This window comes from Pimephales promelas, chromosome 11, assembly GCF_988280905.1.
Source record: "Pimephales promelas chromosome 11, fPimPro1.hap1.1, whole genome shotgun sequence".
NCBI classification, from domain to species: domain Eukaryota; kingdom Metazoa; phylum Chordata; class Actinopteri; order Cypriniformes; family Leuciscidae; genus Pimephales; species Pimephales promelas.
Genome location: NC_142779.1, coordinates 4,185,632 through 4,205,140, shown reverse-complemented (window position 1 = coordinate 4,205,140; position 19,509 = coordinate 4,185,632). Strand labels below are relative to the sequence as shown.

General features: G+C 38.0%; 1 protein-coding gene across 2 annotated transcripts; it reads left to right on the top strand.

Moving 5' to 3' along the window:
- Positions 1 to 1,101: 1,101 nt before the first annotated feature.
- maco1b (macoilin 1b) lies at positions 1,102 to 18,581 on the top strand. 2 transcript variants are annotated; one of them, XM_039672279.2, is made up of 11 exons: positions 1,102 to 1,379; positions 4,302 to 4,443; positions 5,687 to 5,813; positions 7,771 to 7,894; positions 8,449 to 8,627; positions 9,231 to 9,804; positions 13,218 to 13,376; positions 13,453 to 13,635; positions 14,570 to 14,690; positions 14,805 to 14,979; positions 16,516 to 18,581. In XM_039672279.2, exons 1-11 carry the CDS (start codon positions 1,300 to 1,302, stop codon positions 16,716 to 16,718), a joined length of 2,067 nt encoding a protein of 688 aa, XP_039528213.2. In that variant the 5' UTR covers positions 1,102 to 1,299; the 3' UTR covers positions 16,719 to 18,581. The 2 variants fall into 2 exon arrangements, with proteins under 2 accessions (XP_039528213.2, XP_039528212.2); XM_039672278.2 differs by having other exon boundaries at positions 1,103 to 1,379; positions 9,228 to 9,804.
- The last annotated feature ends 928 nt before the right edge of the window (positions 18,582 to 19,509 follow it).

Genomic DNA, 19,509 nt, shown 5'->3' with positions numbered 1-19,509 from the left:
AATTATGGGCCAAACAGAACTGATAAAAAAAGTGGTTTGATTTAATTTTTTTTAGAAAAAGAAAAAAATAGGAACAGGACTGAAAGTAACAGGATTGAGTTTTTAAGCAAAAAGTTATCAAATATATGGCATATGGCCACATAGCATTGGTGCTAATAGCGTGAGGACACTGAGCCATTTCTGGCCATCTAGCCATCACTGAGCCATTTCATCAAATATACAGAAAGAGTGACTTATAGTCGCCCCATTGCCTTCAGAAGATCCAGATGATGCAACTTCCTATTGAAAATGTGTCTTGTGGAATATTCTGTTTTTCAGAGGGGGATGTAGTCTAACAGGACTGAGTGAAAACCTGGGGACATTACTAAAATGTGTATTTTATCTAAAATATTAGATCAATTTTTTTTTTTCATTTAAAAGCAGTTTGGATATGAATTCACACAACAATGCAAGAAAAATCAGATTTCTGAAGGGTAATATTTCAGGGTAAAGTTTAGAGATAGAGTTGGGACATGCAGAAAATGCTATTTTTTAGTGTTCTGTGTCGTTTTTATTGATGTTTTTAGTTATACGTTTTAAATTTGTAGTTAGCTTAATGTGCATGACATTTTGCTTAATAATAAAATGTATTTTAGAGTTGATTTTCATGCAATTTTATACATAAAATGTTCTGGGGACAGAAATGTCACCCTTTTGGTGGAATGGCTCGTATATAGGCCTATGTATAATGTAACTTGTTTGTGGGGCTTTGTTTGTTATTTCAGCGTTTGACAACGTCACACAATGTACAATTTACATTTGCCGACCAACGTAAAGTGAGTTTATGTGGAATCCGCATCTTTCACATATCATACGAAAAAAACGTAGAGAGTCCCGCCTGAATCGATCCTATTGGTCAGCGACCACTACCTGATTTGTCTAAAAAAAGAGCGACTGGTCGGGCCAAGAAAACAGGTCAGCCGCCCTTTTCCCTTTCTTTGGTACCGCCACAAATCAGACCGCTGCCTATTGGCTATTTGATTTGTCATTCAAAATGACAGCTGACATGCGCGATTCTTATTGGCTCTTCAGCCTGTCAGTCACTTCTCTCTAGGCCCGTGACTGTGCGTCTGCGCGAGACAAGGAGGAGGGTCTTCCACTCTCAGTCTTTTTATTTATTTCTTTGTTTCCAGCTGAAAAAAAAAAACAACCACCGCGGTATATTCCTTTGAGGGACCACCAATGTTTCCCATCCGATTAAGACAGAACCCTGGACCATACTGCTGTACGTATTAAAAAGCCCGACTTAAGGGGGCGAGGATGAAGCGGCGCAATGCGGACTGCAGCAAGCTCCGACGGCCCTTAAAACGGAACCGAATCACCGAGGGGATCTACGGCAGGTACGATTCAGACCTTATGACGGACCCGTTATCTTTACCGAGCTGTAGGAAAGACCCAGATTTGACATTTTGTAATGGTCTAAGACCCAATAGAGAGACAGTAAATCGTAAAGCTCAACTGTGCTACAGTCAACAAAGCTGGTCAAAGGTAGACAGTAGTTTCCGCAGAAATGAATAAGCTGCCGTAGGCCTCATCATCACAGCGATGGGCTTTAAAAGAAAGAAACCCGCGAAACCCACTAGTGAGGGCTCGAGACTCGACCGTTAGAGTCAGTAAGTGTCAATCATCAGAATGATTGACGTGACAGCAGCTCCTTCAGTCTGTCGGGATCCGCAACGAAGGCAATGTTTTGATTTTGTCTGACAAGACCGTAAGAAGAATAGCCGAAATTTAATTAACAAATTTCACATTTAAAGTAGCTCAGAAAGCGTGAAGTTTATTCAAATAATGGTTTCTAAGAGACAGCTGCAGTGTTTTTTTAAGTGTTTTTTTTAAAAGTTGGCACTATTTTTCCTCAGTAGTTGGGGAGACCGAGATAGTTTTTTATAATATCCTTGATCACATATTTTGACTAAGTTACTACTAATTTGCCTTCCATCATTTGGTGTAAGAAACCTTTAAGTTATATGTGCCAGAAATCACAGTATATTTACAGGGAGAGGTTAGGGACTGACATCATCAGTCAGCGTTCACTTTCATTGGTAATATATTTTATACGTTCTTCCAGATCATGTTTAGCAATTTAATTCACTTTTGAGGATAATATTATTCTTTATTAAAACCTACATATTTCATTGTGCCCTTTTCTTGAAATCCATAGTTTGTTGGCCTTAGTGTTTGTGTAAGACTTGTCTTACTTTTATTATTATTAGATTATTATTAGTAGCCATAATCTCTCATATAATAGTTTCAATCTCTATGCATGATGTGGGAGTCATGTTCTGTACAGGTCATAGGACTCCTTGTCAATTGTGTAACGCAATATGTCAGTAAAGTGAATTAGATGGCAGCAATTTACAGATAATTACGTTGCGGATATGAATTTGCTTTGAAACTGTTTAAAGTGGTGGTTTTCTTCAAACAGAGAAACCCCAGTTTCAACCAAACAGTCATTAAAGCCAAGTAGATTTATAATGCCAAAAGTGAAAGAAAAAAATACACTTACAAGATAGCTAAAAAATAATCAAGGCATAATTGCAAGTAAATAACACAAGGAATGATTATATTTGATCATTTTCATCTAACCAATGAACTTAATTAACAATACACTAATAAACATCAATATATTTACCTGCACATATTTTTTTTAACAAGTGTTCAAAGCATGTGAAAAATACCACATATACGCATAGTGCATATTTGCATTGTAATGTTGAATCAAGTTGATTCATTTACAGCTTGAAATGATTCACAAAATGAATTGAATTTACAAAGTATATCCTTGTCATATGCACAGTCCTTGCCAACAAAATAATTCCAGATATATCATGAATAGTTTGTGCCGCAGATGACGCAGTTAAACCCTATGATTTGCTCACAGTGGGTAAATATCTGGCACTATTAAAGAAGGTTGCCAGACTTCACCCATTATCAGTCGTCTGTTATTCTGCTTGATGTTCGGCCTGTTTGACACTCTAATATTTAGTGGTTCTAGAGCTTAATGTTGCATGCATCTGGGAAATATGTTGGTTGGGGTTCATATGGAAATGGTTTTTACCCCAAAAATGAAAATTCTGTCATTAATTCGACTTTAACTTGAAATTAACTTGATTTTTTTTCTCACACAGTAATTTTTATTTTGGGGGGGAATCGGACTATCCACGATACGTATTGTCACTTACCACTATACGTATTGTTGCATTTTTGTATTGAGATGTATTATGGCACGATATATTGTTACACCCCTACCATCCAGTGACTAAACTTTGATGGCATAATCTGTGAAGATGCATCTGTAACACCTGTTATCTTTTGTTTGTTATCTGATTCGTGTTGTCGCTTTCCTCAATGAGGTGGAAATGAACAAGCATGTCATCAGTCCAGATCTACTGGTCCGGTGACTGCTTATTTTAACCTTGCATTAACAAAATTATCTCTGTCATCATCAGAACACTATTAATAGAGCATTCAGCACCTGTAAGACCAGCAGAGAAATATGTTATATAATCATTTCAGACAGAAGAGCTGCAATATTCTACTTTTTTTCTACGAAAGAGAACTAATTTGTTTTGAGGTGTATGATTTTACAAATTTCTATGATACTAACAAGACTAACAGTTAAGAAGGCTCTATTAAAATAACTTGATGATTTCTTATTGTTAAAGTTGTTTTTGATTTTAAGGTTTTATCTTAGTTTTTTATGCTTTATATTTTTAGCTTTATATGCAACTTTATGGTTCATATGCAACACATAAAATGTTTTTTTTCTTTTTATATGCCTTCCTTGCAGCACTTTAAGCTGTATTTTATGTACGAAAAAAAAAACAATTTTTTATTGTTATTATTGTTATTATTACTACCAGTCTTAAAGCTGTGTTGTTTTAGATTGTCATAAAATTGGTCTAAACACACCGTCTTAAAAAGCACATTAAAATCATGATATTCACAGTGTTGCTTAATTACACCTTATCTGCATTTCTACATCTGGAGATGGTTTTTGTGCTTCTCGTCCTTACATAAAACATAATCCACTTCTTCATTTACTACACGCTGCATTGGAGAAAGCCAAACCGTGATTCACGTCCTCCCCCATGTAGCCATGGTTCATTGGTTTGGATTTACTGCTGGTTTGCTTTACGTGCCTCTAGATGTTCACTGGCTCAAGGCCACATGTGGGGTCTTATTCAAAGAGATCTAGGGTTGAAATCTTGAAATGGATGGATGAATGTTTGTTTAATAATATCTCTTTCCCTCTGTCTCAGTACATTCCTGTACCTGAAGTTTCTGGTGGTCTGGGCGCTGGTGCTGCTGGCAGACTTTGTGCTGGAGTTTCGCTTCGAGTACCTCTGGCCTTTCTGGCTTTTCATTCGCAGTGTTTACGACTCCTTCAGATACCAAGGCCTGGTGAGTGTGAGTGTGTGTGTGTGTGTGAGATGAGTTTGACATCCAGATGATGGGACTAAATAAACAAAGGAATCAATTGCTCATCCTCATGTTGTCCCAACCAAAAATCTGATGTTTGTTTAGCAAAATGTCTGAGCTTCTGTTTTCCGTACAAAGAAAGTGCATGGTGATTCATACTGCTTTTAAGCTCCAAAACAGATTAAAAAAAAATCTGAATAATTTTCAGGTGAACTTTTTTTAAATTAACTGCAACATATTATATATTCTAAAAATATATAATAATAATAATAATAATAGTACAAAAATAAAGAATTAAGGCATCTTATTTGTCAGTCCATCACTGAAAACATATATGTTATTGTTTGTATTATGTCTCTTAAATTATGAAAACTGTAATATTTATAAAATGCTGTTTAGAGCCATATTCGGACGGGACTAATTTATGTGTAGTGGCTATTATAATAAATAACTGAGCAGAGAAATCTAGACAAGTATCTTACACTTACATGACACTGATGTTACAATGGGCAATCTTCGCAGTTTCTGCGATTTGGCTCAATTTATTAATTAAATAGATTCCATCCATATTGAAACTTAATTAAAGCATGTTGAAGATTGGTGTCCAAATGGTTGGTCGGGTAGGTCAAAAACACATGAGGAGAAGCGTTAGAATAATACAACATCAGCAATCACCAAAATTTGCATTCGGACATTAGATTTCTCAGAGGACCATTGAGTTTGTACAGTAGGCAGTAGGCAATTTGCCCCAGAATTTTTACAGAGGTTGTGTGAGAAACACAGACCTGGTAAATTCAGACTGGAATAAAATTGCAATGTCTGTGAAACATGAATAATGACTTTCTCTAACAACCCTCCTGGAAAACTAGTCCTGTCGGAATAGGGTTTAGGGTTGTTTACTTTATATGATGTTGGGCATGTCTCACAGCAGGACACTAAAATATAATTCTGTAATATAGCCCATTCCGTTCTCAAGTGCAAGCATAAAGCTTTTCGCAAAGCATCGCCAAAAATATGAATGTCAGAAAAAATAGCAAGGAGACATTTTAATTATTTAATGAACTAGTGTTTTCTGAATCCGTGACGGCTGCAAATATGGAAAAATGATGGGCGAGTCGACTAAGCCTCACCTAGTCAACTATTAGGTAGCTGCCCTACTACCCAAATGCTGAAAGAGGCCCATAGCTCCCTGTGATGATCTGATGCATCTCTTTGTGTGTTTCAGGCTTTCTCAGTGTTTTTTGTGTGTGTGGCATTCACATCAGACATTATATGTCTGCTGTTCATCCCAGTGCAGTGGCTGTTCTTTGCAGCCAGCACATATGTGTGGGTACAGTACGTCTGGCACACAGGTAAGAGCCACACACCTGTTCATATCACATGTTCACCCTGCCATCAATGTTCTGGGATTTTTCGTTTGAATGTTTCAACATCAAGCTAACAGTTGGTTGGTCTGTGGTTCGTGAACATTCATGACTTGATAGTTTTGAAATTTCCGTTATAGACAACCTCAAGCCAACGTGTCCACACGTCAGTCTAGTTTGTTGTAGACACGCCCATCTCTGTTATTTCTAATCCTCTTTGTAAAGATGGGCTGTAAAGATTGGTTTTGGTAGCTGCTACCTCAGTTTAGACACAATTTTTTTTACACATGCATCCATTGGCGAACCCCAATGAGAGGATCATTCCCATTCTGTTGCAGGGCTCCAGACTGCGACCAAATAGTCGCATTTTGCGACCAAAATTTGAGAGTGTGCGACCGAATTTTACATCCAGTCGCACATGTGCGACCGGTAAATTTGCCACACGTTAAACGCATGGTAAGCGTGGAAGGGACGTGTCAATGAATCCGTGACAAGAATAGCGCGAATAAACGTCTGTGGGAAGGAGATGGAGACAAATATCACAACCTGCAATGTGCGTCTGAGCAATAAGCGATCTATCGACACGTTACCTAGCAGCAAATACAAACAAAATGAAAGTGGAACTAAAATGCGCAACTCACGGACGGACCGTTAGCGTTTTTATTAGGTTGGACTGTGCATAATGGGCAGAGCAGCGCATAGTGGAGCCCCCCGAACCACTGACAGTAATAAAGCCCCGAACTTGCCAGTCGCGGGCCGATCTCGATCACGCGACACTGTTACTAGCAGATCCATTGAATAAATCCATTGAATTCACCTCAGAATTAATAACATCATCGCTACGAGATCCAGTGAGAAACACTCCGATTCGGCGCAGAGTTCTGTTATAAACCATATCAGATCAAACAGCGCTGACGTGGAAACCAGGAGAAACACTTATAGAAGGCTTTCAGTCCACAAATCAGCAACATTCACCATGGATTTAGGCTAGTACCATAAATATGATGTCAAACGCTTACAACGTAGCCTACACATCTTTGTCCTGCTCTTCAAAACGATAATATCATATATAAATGTTTTATTTTTTTGTGATGATCAACACATTTTTTGTTCATTCTTCAAAGATTGTCCTAAAACGAGAAATTTTAAGATGTTGGAAAACTCTTATTTAAACATTAAAATTATTATTATTATTATTTAAAAAAAAAAAAAACATTGTAAACAGTAAGATGTTTATTGGCTATTCACTCCAAGTCCTTATATACATACATGTTTTCTCTCCTTTTGTTTTTAATTTATATTAAGACATTATAAGAGGATAACTAAATTAATTTATTGTCAGCCCCAGTGCTATGTGTTTTTTTTTGTTTTGTTTTTTTTTTTTTTTGTATAACTCGAGTTCTGATTTGAGGTGGTGCTGCCCTCAAATTTGAGTCTGGAGCCCTGTGAACTTAAAATAAAACAGCATATCATAATGTTAAGTCTATTTATTATTAAATAATTGGTCAGTATTACAGTTATTTTGGGGGAAATTTGAAAAATTGCATTGCGAGCTGATTTAAGGTGTGCCCCTAAATTTTCTGCTTGCGCTCCTAAAATTTTCAGTCAGGGGCAACAGCGCTCCTAGTAAAAAAAGTTAGTCTGGAGCCCTGTGTTGCGAGTTTTTTTTGTCAACGCATGGTTTATTCTCTCTTTATAACATGCACACACACACTGTGACCTTGCAGCTGTAAGTTTGGTTATTTATGCCGGTGTGACTGAGCAGCTCTGGATCTTGGTGTCAACAAAGCATTTGCTTCAAATGACTTGCTCAAATTCACCCATAGAGTGTGTGTGTGAACCCTTGTGGGTTTGTTTGTTTAGATTAATTTGTGCTGTTCACGTTGTTATTATTATTACACTCTACTCACTGAACTGACCATTCTAATCTCTTGTCTCTCTACAGAACGAGGGGTCTGCCTTCCCACTGTGTCACTATGGATACTTTTTGTTTATATTGAGGCAGCTATCAGATTTAAAGACTTGAAACACTTCCACGTGGACTTGTGTCGTCCATTTGCAGCACACTGGTATGTCATTTTCCCAAATCCACACTTGCGCTGACAAATCTAACGCTTCCATTGATTGTGAGAGAGTTTCTGCTTTATATGTCCAGTGTTCTCAAAACTTATTGGTCATGTTTTTATTACTGGACAATTACTTTTATTGTCTGGAATTGAATTTACATCAATAATTGTCCTGTGTTTGTCATGATCAGAAATAGTGATGCACTGAAATTCCTGCAACTGAAAATGGTAGGCCAAAAATAGTTTTGGAAGGCATCACATTTAGAGCTCTGATTGTGCATTTTTACTCTGTCGGTGTCTATATTGTGCAAACAGTGTGGTTAGCTACAATAAGTAAAGATGTCAGCAGTGTAGACGCACTTCTTCGTGACCAAAATGATGCTAAACACCAATATAAAATTTATTCAGCTGAAATATCAAGAAGCGGATCGCTGCAGAAGAACTCTCCTGTGACTGATTTATTACCTTTGACCGCAACACCATAAACAGCGTACTGAATTGCTTTTTACAACAGCAATGCTAATCATTTGATGTACTGTTTCTTCTTATGTTCACAGTATTGGGTACCCGGTGGTTACGCTGGGCTTTGGTTTTAAGAGTTATGTAAGTTATAAGATGCGTCTACGAAAACAGAAGGAAGTGCAGAAAGAGAACGAATTTTACATGCAGCTCCTTCAGCAGGCACTACCTCCAGAACAACAGCTCATACAGAGACAAGAGAGAGAAGCAGAGGAAGGTATGGACTGAGGGATGATCTTGTGCAGCTTTGATATATTAATAACACATTTTTCTTAAATATAAACATGCATGTGTGGGTATTTATATATATATATACAAATTAATTATACACACTTTTATTTTGGATGCGATTAATCGTTGCCCATCCCTATTCACCCTATTTGACATCCTTTAATCCACCCAGTACCTAAACTTAACAACTACCTTATTAACTGTTAATATGAAGTAATTAGGAGTTCATTGAGGCAAAAGTCATATAAAATAGTTAGTAGTGAGAACTAGACCCTAAACGAAAGGGTGACCTAAATTTGTATATGACAAATATGTATATATTTATATAAATGTACAGTATATTAGTGTTTTTATATTCTTTCCACTCCTGACATTTAAAATATGCCACTATAAATAAATGTAAATAAAGTGCCAGTCATTAAAATAAATGATTAAAACCATTATATACCATAAAATCAACAGCAATGAGAAAATTATGAAATTGTTCATTGTTGCAGTGACATGAGACTAAGTTTACATAGACAGATTTTTCTGTTTTGGATAAACTATTTATTATAAGTCTTTCTTGCTCTTTCACTTTCAAAAGCAGCAGCATCTAAAGGCATTCAAGATGTAGACTCTCCAGCTGTGGCACAGAACGGCTCGGCGGGCGGTAAAAAGCCCTCATCCAACACGTTACCAGAGCTGGAATACAGAGAGAAAGAACGAGGCAAAAATGAGTCCAAAAAGCAACACAACCACAACCAGAACCATCACAGCAGCACCAGCAGCAGCATCTTGCCCTCAGTGGACAGTAAAGCTCAGGAGATGGAGTACATGGAGAACCACGTGAACAGTAAGAGACTGAGCAGCTCAGATCTGCTGGGCAGCACTGAGAACCTGCTGAAAGATGAACACTCTTCATCCTCCTCCTCTTCTTCCTCCTCCAACTCTAACAAAAATTACAAAAACGCCAGCGGAGGAGGAGGGGGAGGGAGCTCCTCGCCCCGGGGACACGGAACAGCCAATGGCAACGTGCCGTCTTCCTCCGGGCCTTCGTCGTCCTCAAATAAGGGGGACAGGAAACAGAAGTGTGGAGGAGGGAAGAACGCAACATCGCACAGAGACCCTGTGGAAAACTGCATTCCCAACAATCAGCTGAGCAAACCCGAGGCGCTCGTCAGGTTAGGCTTGCACACATCATCTGTCTCAAAATTGGGACTTTTGTTAAAACGCTACACACTAGCAAGCATGTTTTGTAATGTTTTTACCTACACTCTGCTTTTAAAGGGATACTCCACTTTTTTCTGGAAATATGCTCATTTTACAACTCCCCCAGAGTTAAACTGTTGAGTTTTACCTTTTTTTAATCCATTCAGCCGATCTCCGGTTCTGGCGGTACCACTTTTAGCATAGCTTAGCATACATCATTGAAGTGCACAAGACTTCTCCCCCCCAAAAAAAAATACCTAAGACAATTACACTAAGTTACAATAATTTACACTAAAATTACACTAAGACAGACGGAAAATGTAAAGTTGCGATATTCTAGGCTGATATGACTAGGAACTATACTCTCATTCCTGCGTAATAATCAAGAAACTTCACTGTCGTACCATGAGTGCAGCAGGCGCGATGACTACTCAAACTTAGTCCCGGTCACGTTGGAAGCTGGGCACTATTTTCAGGCGCTGCGTCATAACATTACGCCTGCTTCACTCATGGTACGACAGTGAAGTTTCCTGATTGAAAATCGCAACTTTACATTTTCCGTCTGTCTTAGTGCACGATGTAACTACAGAAGAGTCAAGTTTTATATAGGAAAAATATCGAAATATCGTCTTTTTTTTTTTTTTGTGAGAAATGCTAATGGTCAGGTCCACTAAAAGTGGTACCGCCAGAACCGGAGATCGACTGAATGGATTCAAAAAAGGTAAAACTCAACAGTTTAACTCTGGGGGAGTTGTAAAATGAGCGTATTTCCAAAAAAAAGTGGAGTATCCCTTTAATAGAAAGCATTAAGCTTTTTCACTAAGCCAAAAAATCAAGTCAGACTGCTTTTAGTGAGAAGGAAATCTGTTCTTGTTGTGTTCACATTGATTTGGAACTTTATTTTTGTGTCCACTTTTGTTTTTTTGAGGTGTGGTCCCATTTACCATTTTAGTGGTCTCGAGTCATTTCAATAGGAATCTACACATTCTGGAATTTCACTCCCGGGTGAAAGATTTCCTATTGCAAATTTTGCATGGGGTTCAAGAAGGGGTGAGCGAAATGGCAAAAATATCACTTCACAATGTCACTGAGCAGCACAGCCAAACTAATTTCCCTATTTCTAAAATGTAGCTTTACAAGGTAACAAAATATAAAAGAAAAAAGAATGACAGACCATTTAGAAAATATTTATTTCAATTTTTTTTATCCTTGTTATTAATAGTTAGAACAAATATGCTCTTTATGAATACAATAGAATATGCGCATGAAATAAACAGTTCTTTAGTTTTCACAGTAGGTGTATTTAACAGTAGTATTCAAGCAAGAAAATGAGTAAACAATTGTAAAAATTAGGGCTGTCAAATGATTAATCGTGATTAATCGCACCCAAAATAAAAGTTTGTGTTTACATAATATATGTGGGTGCACTGTGTATAAGTATTTTGTGGATATATAAATACACACACATGCATGTACAGTATATTTAAGAAAAAAATATTATTTATAAAATAAAATATTTATATTTATATATAATATAAATTACATATAAATCTGTATACATGAAAATATTTCTGAAATATATACAAGCATGTGTGTGTATTTATTTATATATATATTTATATATATATAAAATAATTATACACAGTGCACCCACATATATTATGTAAACACAAACTTTTATTTTGGATGCGATTAATCGTTTGACAGCCCTAGTAAAAATAAAACATTTGAGAACAGTGTGTGAATAAAAATGTTTTCAGCGGCAAGGCTTTAAAACGCATGGAAATAACACACTTGCATGACTGTGAATACCTGCAATGTCACGTGAGCGTAACCCTTGCGTTGCACAGTATGTGGGGACAGAGGTGTTAGAACTGCAACTGATAGCATGCTCTTTAGCTGCGATATTTCTTCAAAAGCAGATCATGGAGACATTTTAATCATTCACGATAAAAAATCGTGTTATCGCTCACCCCTAGGTTCAAGTTCACATGAATTTGCCACATTGACCAATAGCTACATGGTTTAAATGTGACTTGTGTGAACTCTTGTTTCATTTTGCTTATGTGACCACACCTTTAGGGTCATAAGCGGAGTCTGAAATTGTTACTGCCAGAGTAAGCACCGGTATTGCATTTGATGGAGAACTTACTTCGCAACTGTTAAAGTATGTAGGCTATGTATTTGAATAGTATGAATGTAGATGGATGTACTACATTTGCTTTGTCACGTGACCTACAACATCAATTGCATCAGTTTCCCACCATTCGCTATCGCTAATCCTCTCCAAGTAAAGTGTCTATAAGAAGTGTGCTTTGAAATCTCGTGGAAATAGTAGATTATCTAGGTACTTATCGCCTCCTGTTTTTCAAAATCTGAATATTCGTACATATTACTCCTTTGGTCAACTCAACTCACCTTTATTTATATAGTGCTTTTTACAATACAGATTGTTTCAAAGCAGCTTTACAGTGATAACAGGAAAATAATGCAAAAAAGTTTCTAGAAGAAAATAGCATCACAATCCAGCTTAAGTAAGCTTTGGTGTACTATTGTATTGTTTATACTATATCGTTGGGAAGTTGGCATATTCGGATGCGAGGTCAGTCCATTTTTGAATACCTGTTCACTATATTGTTAATATTGTGGTTTCACAAACCCTTTATGCTGCTGACCACTTTGACTCCAAATCTGGGGGAAACCACCAACTACCTCAAAATAAGTACTTTTATATCATCTACTTGCTTCCTTAGGCAGCATTTTTGGGCATCATTTGTATGCATATTATGGCTTGTGCATGTTTGGATGCACGCAAATGCTGTCTATGTAGGTAGCCTAATAGGTCTTGAGTAGAGGTCGACCGATATGGATTTTTCTCTAGCCGATGCCGATATTTAGAAGTCAGGGCAGCCGATGGCTAAGATGCCGATATGTTTGGCCGGTTTTCCTTTTCTTTTCCCCATGAAATCTAACCGTTAATAAGAAGTGATAGAGAAAGTTACTTAAATTAAACATTAACTGAACAACACAAGCCTCTCCAATCAGTGCACGTGAATGAAATAAATAGATTCTGTATACTAAGTTACTTGTGTAAATATTAAATACACAAAACAGAACATCAAAAATCTAGACTGTCAATAAACTTTTAGATAAAAAGTACATTAAAACTAGTTTCACATGTTCCACATCAACGCTTGGCTACCCACAGATGCGCCTGCCTATTAATCGGCCTAATTTGCAGCACAATCGGCCCATGCCGATTCGTTAAAAAATGCCAAAAATTGCCCATATCAATCAGTCGACCTCTAGTTTGGAAATGGAGACCTTTTCTCTGATTCATGTTTATTATAATGACCCCTTATTGGTCTGTGTATATGTGTGTTAGGCTGGAGCAGGATGTTAAGAAGCTGAAGGCAGATCTGCAGGCCAGCCGACAGACCGAACAGGATCTGCGCAGTCAGTTGGGCTCTCTGGGCAGCTCTGAACGCAGCATACGCTCTGAACTCGGGCAGCTGCGTCAAGAGAACGAACTACTGCAAAACAAGTGAGACATCCCTCTTTGAGTTTGCTCCATAAGAGAGTGTATCTGTATTCATGCAAACTCTCGTGTGTATCTTCAGACTTCATAACGCTGTGCAGGCGAAGCAGAAGGACAAGCAGACAGTGGGACAGCTGGAGAAGCGTCTGAAGGCAGAACAAGACGCTCGTGCTGCAGCAGAGAAACTGTTAGCAGAGGAAAAGAAACGCAAGAAGCTGGAGGAGGCCACGGCGGCCCGTGCAGTCGCTCTTGCCGCTGCAACCAGGTGCTTCCCATCATCCATAACATCCAATCCGTAATATATGCAACTCTCATGCATTCCATTCTCCTTTTCATGTCATTATTCACTACTGTTCAAAGGTTTGGAGGTTTTTTTTATTAATTACATTTTTACTGTTCAGCAAGAATGCATTAAATTGATCAAAGGAGACAGTAAAGTCTTTCATTCTTACGAAAAAATACATATTTCAAATAAATAATAATGTTCTTTTTGAACTTACTATTCAAAAAATCCTAATCAAATGGAATGGAGATGGAGAATATACACTACCGTTCAAAAGTTTGAGGGTCGGCAAGATTTTTGTAGTGTTTTAGAAGTTTCTTATAATCATCAAGGCTGCATTTATTTAATGGAAAAAAGAGTAAAAACTGTAATATTGTAATGTGTATTAGTATTATAATAATTAAAACAACTGTTTGAATGTAGTTCCTATAAAATAAAGGAACTACAGCCTATGTTTATTAATAAAGGCAAAGCTTTGCTTTCAGCATCATTACTCCAGTCTTCAGTGTCACATGATCCTTCAGAAATCGTTGTTTATTTCTAATTCAGTATTTTTGTGGAAACCGTGATGCATTTTTTTCAGGATTGTTTTTAAATAGAATAGAAAGTTCGAAAAATGAATTTTTCAAACTGCTGATCATTTTTGCTTAATAAAATCTTGTTGACTCCAAAGTTTTGAACGGTAGTGTACATACATATCATGCATACTTTTTCATAATATTTTCCTTTTTTTTTTTTCATTCTGTTTTTTTTTCTGACTGTTTTTATAGCTTTGCCATCAGCCCGTCTGTTTCTCAAATGATTTTCCCTTTTCCCATGTCAGTTCTGTCTCGTTTTATTCTATTTCCTTTCTATACAACTTTTTTTGTGTGTGTGTATGTGAACTAATGTGCATCTGTATTTGTGTGTGTGTCAGAGGAGAGTGTACAGAGTCTCTGAGGAGGAGGATTGCTGAGCTGGAGACAGAGTGTAAGAAACTCACGCTTGACATCAAGGTGAAAGAAGATCAAATCAGAGAGCTGGAGCTCAAAGTTCAAGTGAGAAGATTTTAATGTTATATTTGCTCTAAATCTCTTTCAAAATCTGATTCTTCTGGAAATGCAGAAAAAAGTACTAAAATAGACATTTAATGTCTCCTTCTGTCTGTCTAGGAACTACATAAATATAAGGAAAACGAGAAGGACACAGAGGTTCTGATGTCGGCGCTGTCAGCGATGCAGGATAAAACCCAGCACCTGGAAAATAGCCTCAGTGCTGAGACCCGAATTAAGCTGGACCTCTTCTCTGCCCTCGGAGACGCTAAGAGACAGCTGGAGATCGCACAAGGTTTGCATCATGCCCTGTCCAGAGAACTCAAAGATTAGCTTTTACATTTGGGCACCACTTTATTTTGTACCTAATAACAGGTGTGATGAAAACCAGGTGTCATTTGTAATGAAAACCCATAAAACTTTTTTCTTCCCAGAACTACAGTACCATTCAGAAATTTGGGATCATTCAAGTCCTTGTAAAGTCAAAATTTAGTATGTGCTCTGAGTTTGTCACACCACAGAAAAATGTGTTATTAGCCACCCAGCCAAATTTGAATGATAAAAAAGCCAGCAAGTACATCAAATAAACTATCAAAATCTTGAAAAAATGAGCTGCTCTCAAATGCTGGGGGCGTGTCCTCTGGCTGCACTGAAACCACGCCCCTTGCGGGAAAGCTGCCGACAGTGATATTAGCTGAAACTGCTTTCAAGGATGAAGGCTGAGATGGGAGATAGTCGTTCGGCCCCGTTCAACCAGTAACAGCGGATTATCAGTGAATCCCAGTTGTCTCTGAGGAAAGTTTATAAAACGATCCCGTGTAAAATGATCATTACATAGGCGGGTGTTGGCGGTGATCCTCAGCTCTCCATCAAGGTTGGCTCGACACAAAGATGTGATCATTTTTAGGAAAATTAAATAAAGACTCAGATTGGTTTTGTACATGATCGCATCCAGGTAGCCTATGCATTTTCGTGTCAAAGGGATAGCTAGCTAGAAAACTGTAGGTTGTAGTAACTGACAGTAACTCGAGTCGCGATTGAGCAGCGGACTGATGCAAATGTCCTCTATTGTTAGGGGAGGGGCCAGCCTCAGTGCGTCATCAAGTAGGGGCGTGTCCACGAGCTCAGGGGCTCCAGTGCGTCATCGAGCCCCGTTTTAGCCCCGCCCAAAAAATCTGGGAAATAGCAATTGTGAAAAAATGTTTAGCGGCCTAACTCCACGTCTTTGTAATATGTTTTAGCAATACATTTGTAACATTTATAATGTGTTTAGAATTTTTTTTTGTAGAATTGCCTTTACAGGGACTTAAAGATGTTTTTTTCTTTAAGAAATGAATAGCTATAACCAATAAGGACTCATTGAATTGATCAAAAGTGATAGTAAAAAATTCTATTTAAAATAAAATGCTGTTCTTTTGTATTTCTATTCATCAAAAAATCAGTTTCCTCAAAAATATGAACTGTTTTTAACATTGGTAATAATCGGAAATGTTTCTTGAGCAGCAAATCATCATATTAGAATAATTTCTGAAGAATCATGCGACACTAAAGACTGGAGTAATGATGCTGAAAATTCAGCTTTGCGTTTGTTTAAAAATATATTTAAATAGATAACGGATATTTTAAATTGTAATAATATTTCACGATATTAATGTTTCTACTGTATTTCGGTCAAATAAATGCAGCCTTGGTGAGCATATGAGAACACAAAACAAAAAAATCTCAAGATCTCAAAAGTTTGGAAAGCTGGTGTATATCTTTATAGAATACATCAATCCCAATCATGGAAAATGACTAAAAGTTGATCCCGTCTGGATTTGTGTTCCTTTAGGTCAGATTCTGCAGAAAGACCAGGAGATTAAAGACCTGAAGCAGAAGATAGCCGAGGTGATGGCCGTCATGCCCAGCGTGGTGTATTCAGCAGATACGGGCAGCATGACCCCCGTCACGCCCCACTACTCCTCCAAGTTCATGGACACCAGTCCATCAGGACTGGACCCCAATGCATCTGTTTACCAGCCCATGAAAAAATGAATGCTTGTTTCCCACCACAACAGACCTCCAATCATTCTTGCAATCACACACACACACACACACACGGTCTTCTCTGGTTGTTTTTTTTCCTCCATAAGCCCAGATTCAGATTCATTTTTGGCATGTCTGTGGCTCAAATTGCTTTTTTGTTTTTTCGTCTTCTAATACTACAGCTTCTTGCCTGGTCAGAAGGATATTGTATTGTGTGACTGTATTTGTTGTAGTAAAAATACAAAAGACAAAAAAGAAGACTTTTAAGGGACATCACACATTGAGCAGGATCTGGCGTTACTTTTCTCTCGTAAGTGTCTAGAAACCTCACAGAAGTTGGTGAGTATCTTCCCTCAGTCCATTCAGAGACCGGCCTCCTGGATTTCGGCCTTGATTTTACTGTTTTTGTTTTTTTTGGGGGGAGGGGGGAGGGAGGGGGTTGTACAAAGCAGGGCAAGTGTAAGATCTGTTGTCCCAGGTGCTCTACCCCATATCAGAGGCAAGAAGATTTTTACTCAAGAATGTCACCATCTAATATGACAAGAATGTAACGCAATGTTCAAATAACAAAACGTCTCCAACGAACGTCCCAGAAACAATGCAAAACATCTTTTAGGACTCGTATGACGAACCGAAGCTTAATCTGTGGATTGCTGTTCAGTTCTTCCTCATGGTACAAAGTGACGAACTGTTCGCCACAAACACAGTCCAGCAGCGTAATTCACCAATTACAGATAATCAGTGCCTTCTTATGGGACCTCATTGGTGGAACAGAAAGATCTCTTCCCTCCCTCTACCACGTCATGCCTCAAACGCATCTCTTTTTGGTCTCCAAACGCTCGCAAACGGATCACCAGCCCATTGGCGTGACGTCGCTGCTCCCGTTTTGGTCCGCGCTTGTGAATTCGGTCATTTGTTTACATTTATTTATTTATCCAGCGTGGCACTAATGCACTGTCGACTTCAACGAGCTCGCAAGGGAATGCGTCAAGTATGAAACGCAGGATACTTTCCCCTCCTGGTTTTCTTTATTGTATTGATTGACCATCTTTCAGTATCAGACGGAAGCTAGTGTAGTCCAGTGCCAACTAAAGTAGTAGTAGGACTGCAGTTTTTGTTGAAAAGGAAAAGTGTTTCAGATCCATCAGGTTACTGGCTGGTCCAATGATGGGAAGCTACAGGAGTGTATTATCATTAATATGATTATTATTATATAGTTTGTGTATTGTTTTCAGAGAAATACTTGGTTGTGCCACTTGATGGCGCTGTTGCTTTCAGAAAGGTTGGTGACTTTAAAACCTGTTCCACTCGTGGAAAGGTTTTCATTGGGCCATCTTCACATTTTCTGTGTTAATGGATCCAGATGTCATCTAAGCATGAAGTATTATCGGGCTGAAGGGAGAACGTCCCGAGCCGACCCACCTTTTGGAAAAAACCCTCGGATTTGTGTTAACGCGAATAGATTTTGCCAACTGGAGGAAGCCAGTTCCTCCAGGCGGTCTGCAGCGAGTTCTGGTGCGGGTCGTTTCAGAGGGACGGAGAGATGGTTACTGTGTTAGTTTGGTTAACGATGGGTTGGTGGGAGGGGGGCGGGGTTTAGCCAGAGTCAGTCCTATGTGGTATTGTAGTGCTCTGAGATGGTTGTTGTTTTAGGTGTCTGTGATTTTTAAAATAATGATTTGATGGAGGAAGTGGTAACGTTTGCGATGTCCAAGTGGTTTAACTGAAAGAGGGGGAAAAAGACATTTGCTTTGTTTTCTTTGCCCGCTGTCACTTCTCGCTTTCTGTCTGTTGTTCAGCCAGACCTCGGCTGCACTCGTTGTGAGGTCTCTGTGAGGTTTCAAGTAATAAAACTTTTTTTTTTTTCTGGCATCCGAGTTTCTCTTGTGATTTTTGTGCGTTGCTTGTTATTGCTTGCGTGCACTATATATAAATAAGGTGTTCTGATAGCAAAGAAAAACAAATTATAATTGTGGTTAATTGAAGCTGAGGAAAGGGTTAATTCGGTAAAAATGAGAAACAATTGTTTTGCTCTGAATGCTATGATTTTATCTACATGAATTTAGAAGTTATTTTATAAGAGTTCAAATTAAGTTAAACATTTATGTATATTAAAATTGAATAGTTCTTATTGCATTTCCAAATGTGTTTTAATGTCAGATGTTAATATCGGGTGGTCTAAAGGGTCATTTCATCTTGCATTAACACTCGAATCACTTTCAACGTCAAAACAAAACATGTTTATAGCTTAAAGGAGTAGTTCACTTTTTAAAAAAACTTTTGCTGATAATTTACTCACCCCCATGTCATCCAAGATGTCCATGTCTTTCTTTCTTCAGTTGAAGTTATTGATGAAAACATTCCAGGATTTTTCTCCATATAATGGACTTCAATGGGGTCCAAACGGTTCAAGGTCCAAAAGACAGTTTCAGTGCAGCTTCAAAGGGCTTTAAACGATACTAGACGATGAATAAGGGTCTTATCTAGCGAAACGATCACTCATTTAAAAATTAAATAAATTTTTTTTACGTTTTATAAGCACAAATGCTCGCCTTGCTCTGTACTGCGATGCGCGTTCGTGACTCTCCTGTTCAAACTCGTTCATCAAAATGAACGAATCTTTTTTCGAGTCATGACTCGAAGCGTTCTAGATAAGACCCTTATTCATCGTCTGGCGTCGTTTAAAGCCCTTTCAAGCTGCACTGAAACTCTCATTTGGACCTTGAACCGTTTGGACCCCATTGAAGTCCATTATATGGAGAAAATCCTGGAATGTTTTCTTCAAAAACCTTAATTTCTT

Coding starts and splice junctions, on each gene's coding strand:
- maco1b (XM_039672278.2), top strand. CDS start 1,300: ATGAAGCGGCGCAATGCGGACTGCAGCAAGCTCCGACGGCCCTTAAAA. Junction 13,636..14,569: donor GCTCTTGCCGCTGCAACCAG/GTGCTTCCCATC, acceptor TGTGTGTGTCAG/AGGAGAGTGTACAGAGTCTC. Junction 14,691..14,804: donor AGCTGGAGCTCAAAGTTCAA/GTGAGAAGATTT, acceptor CTGTCTGTCTAG/GAACTACATAAATATAAGGA.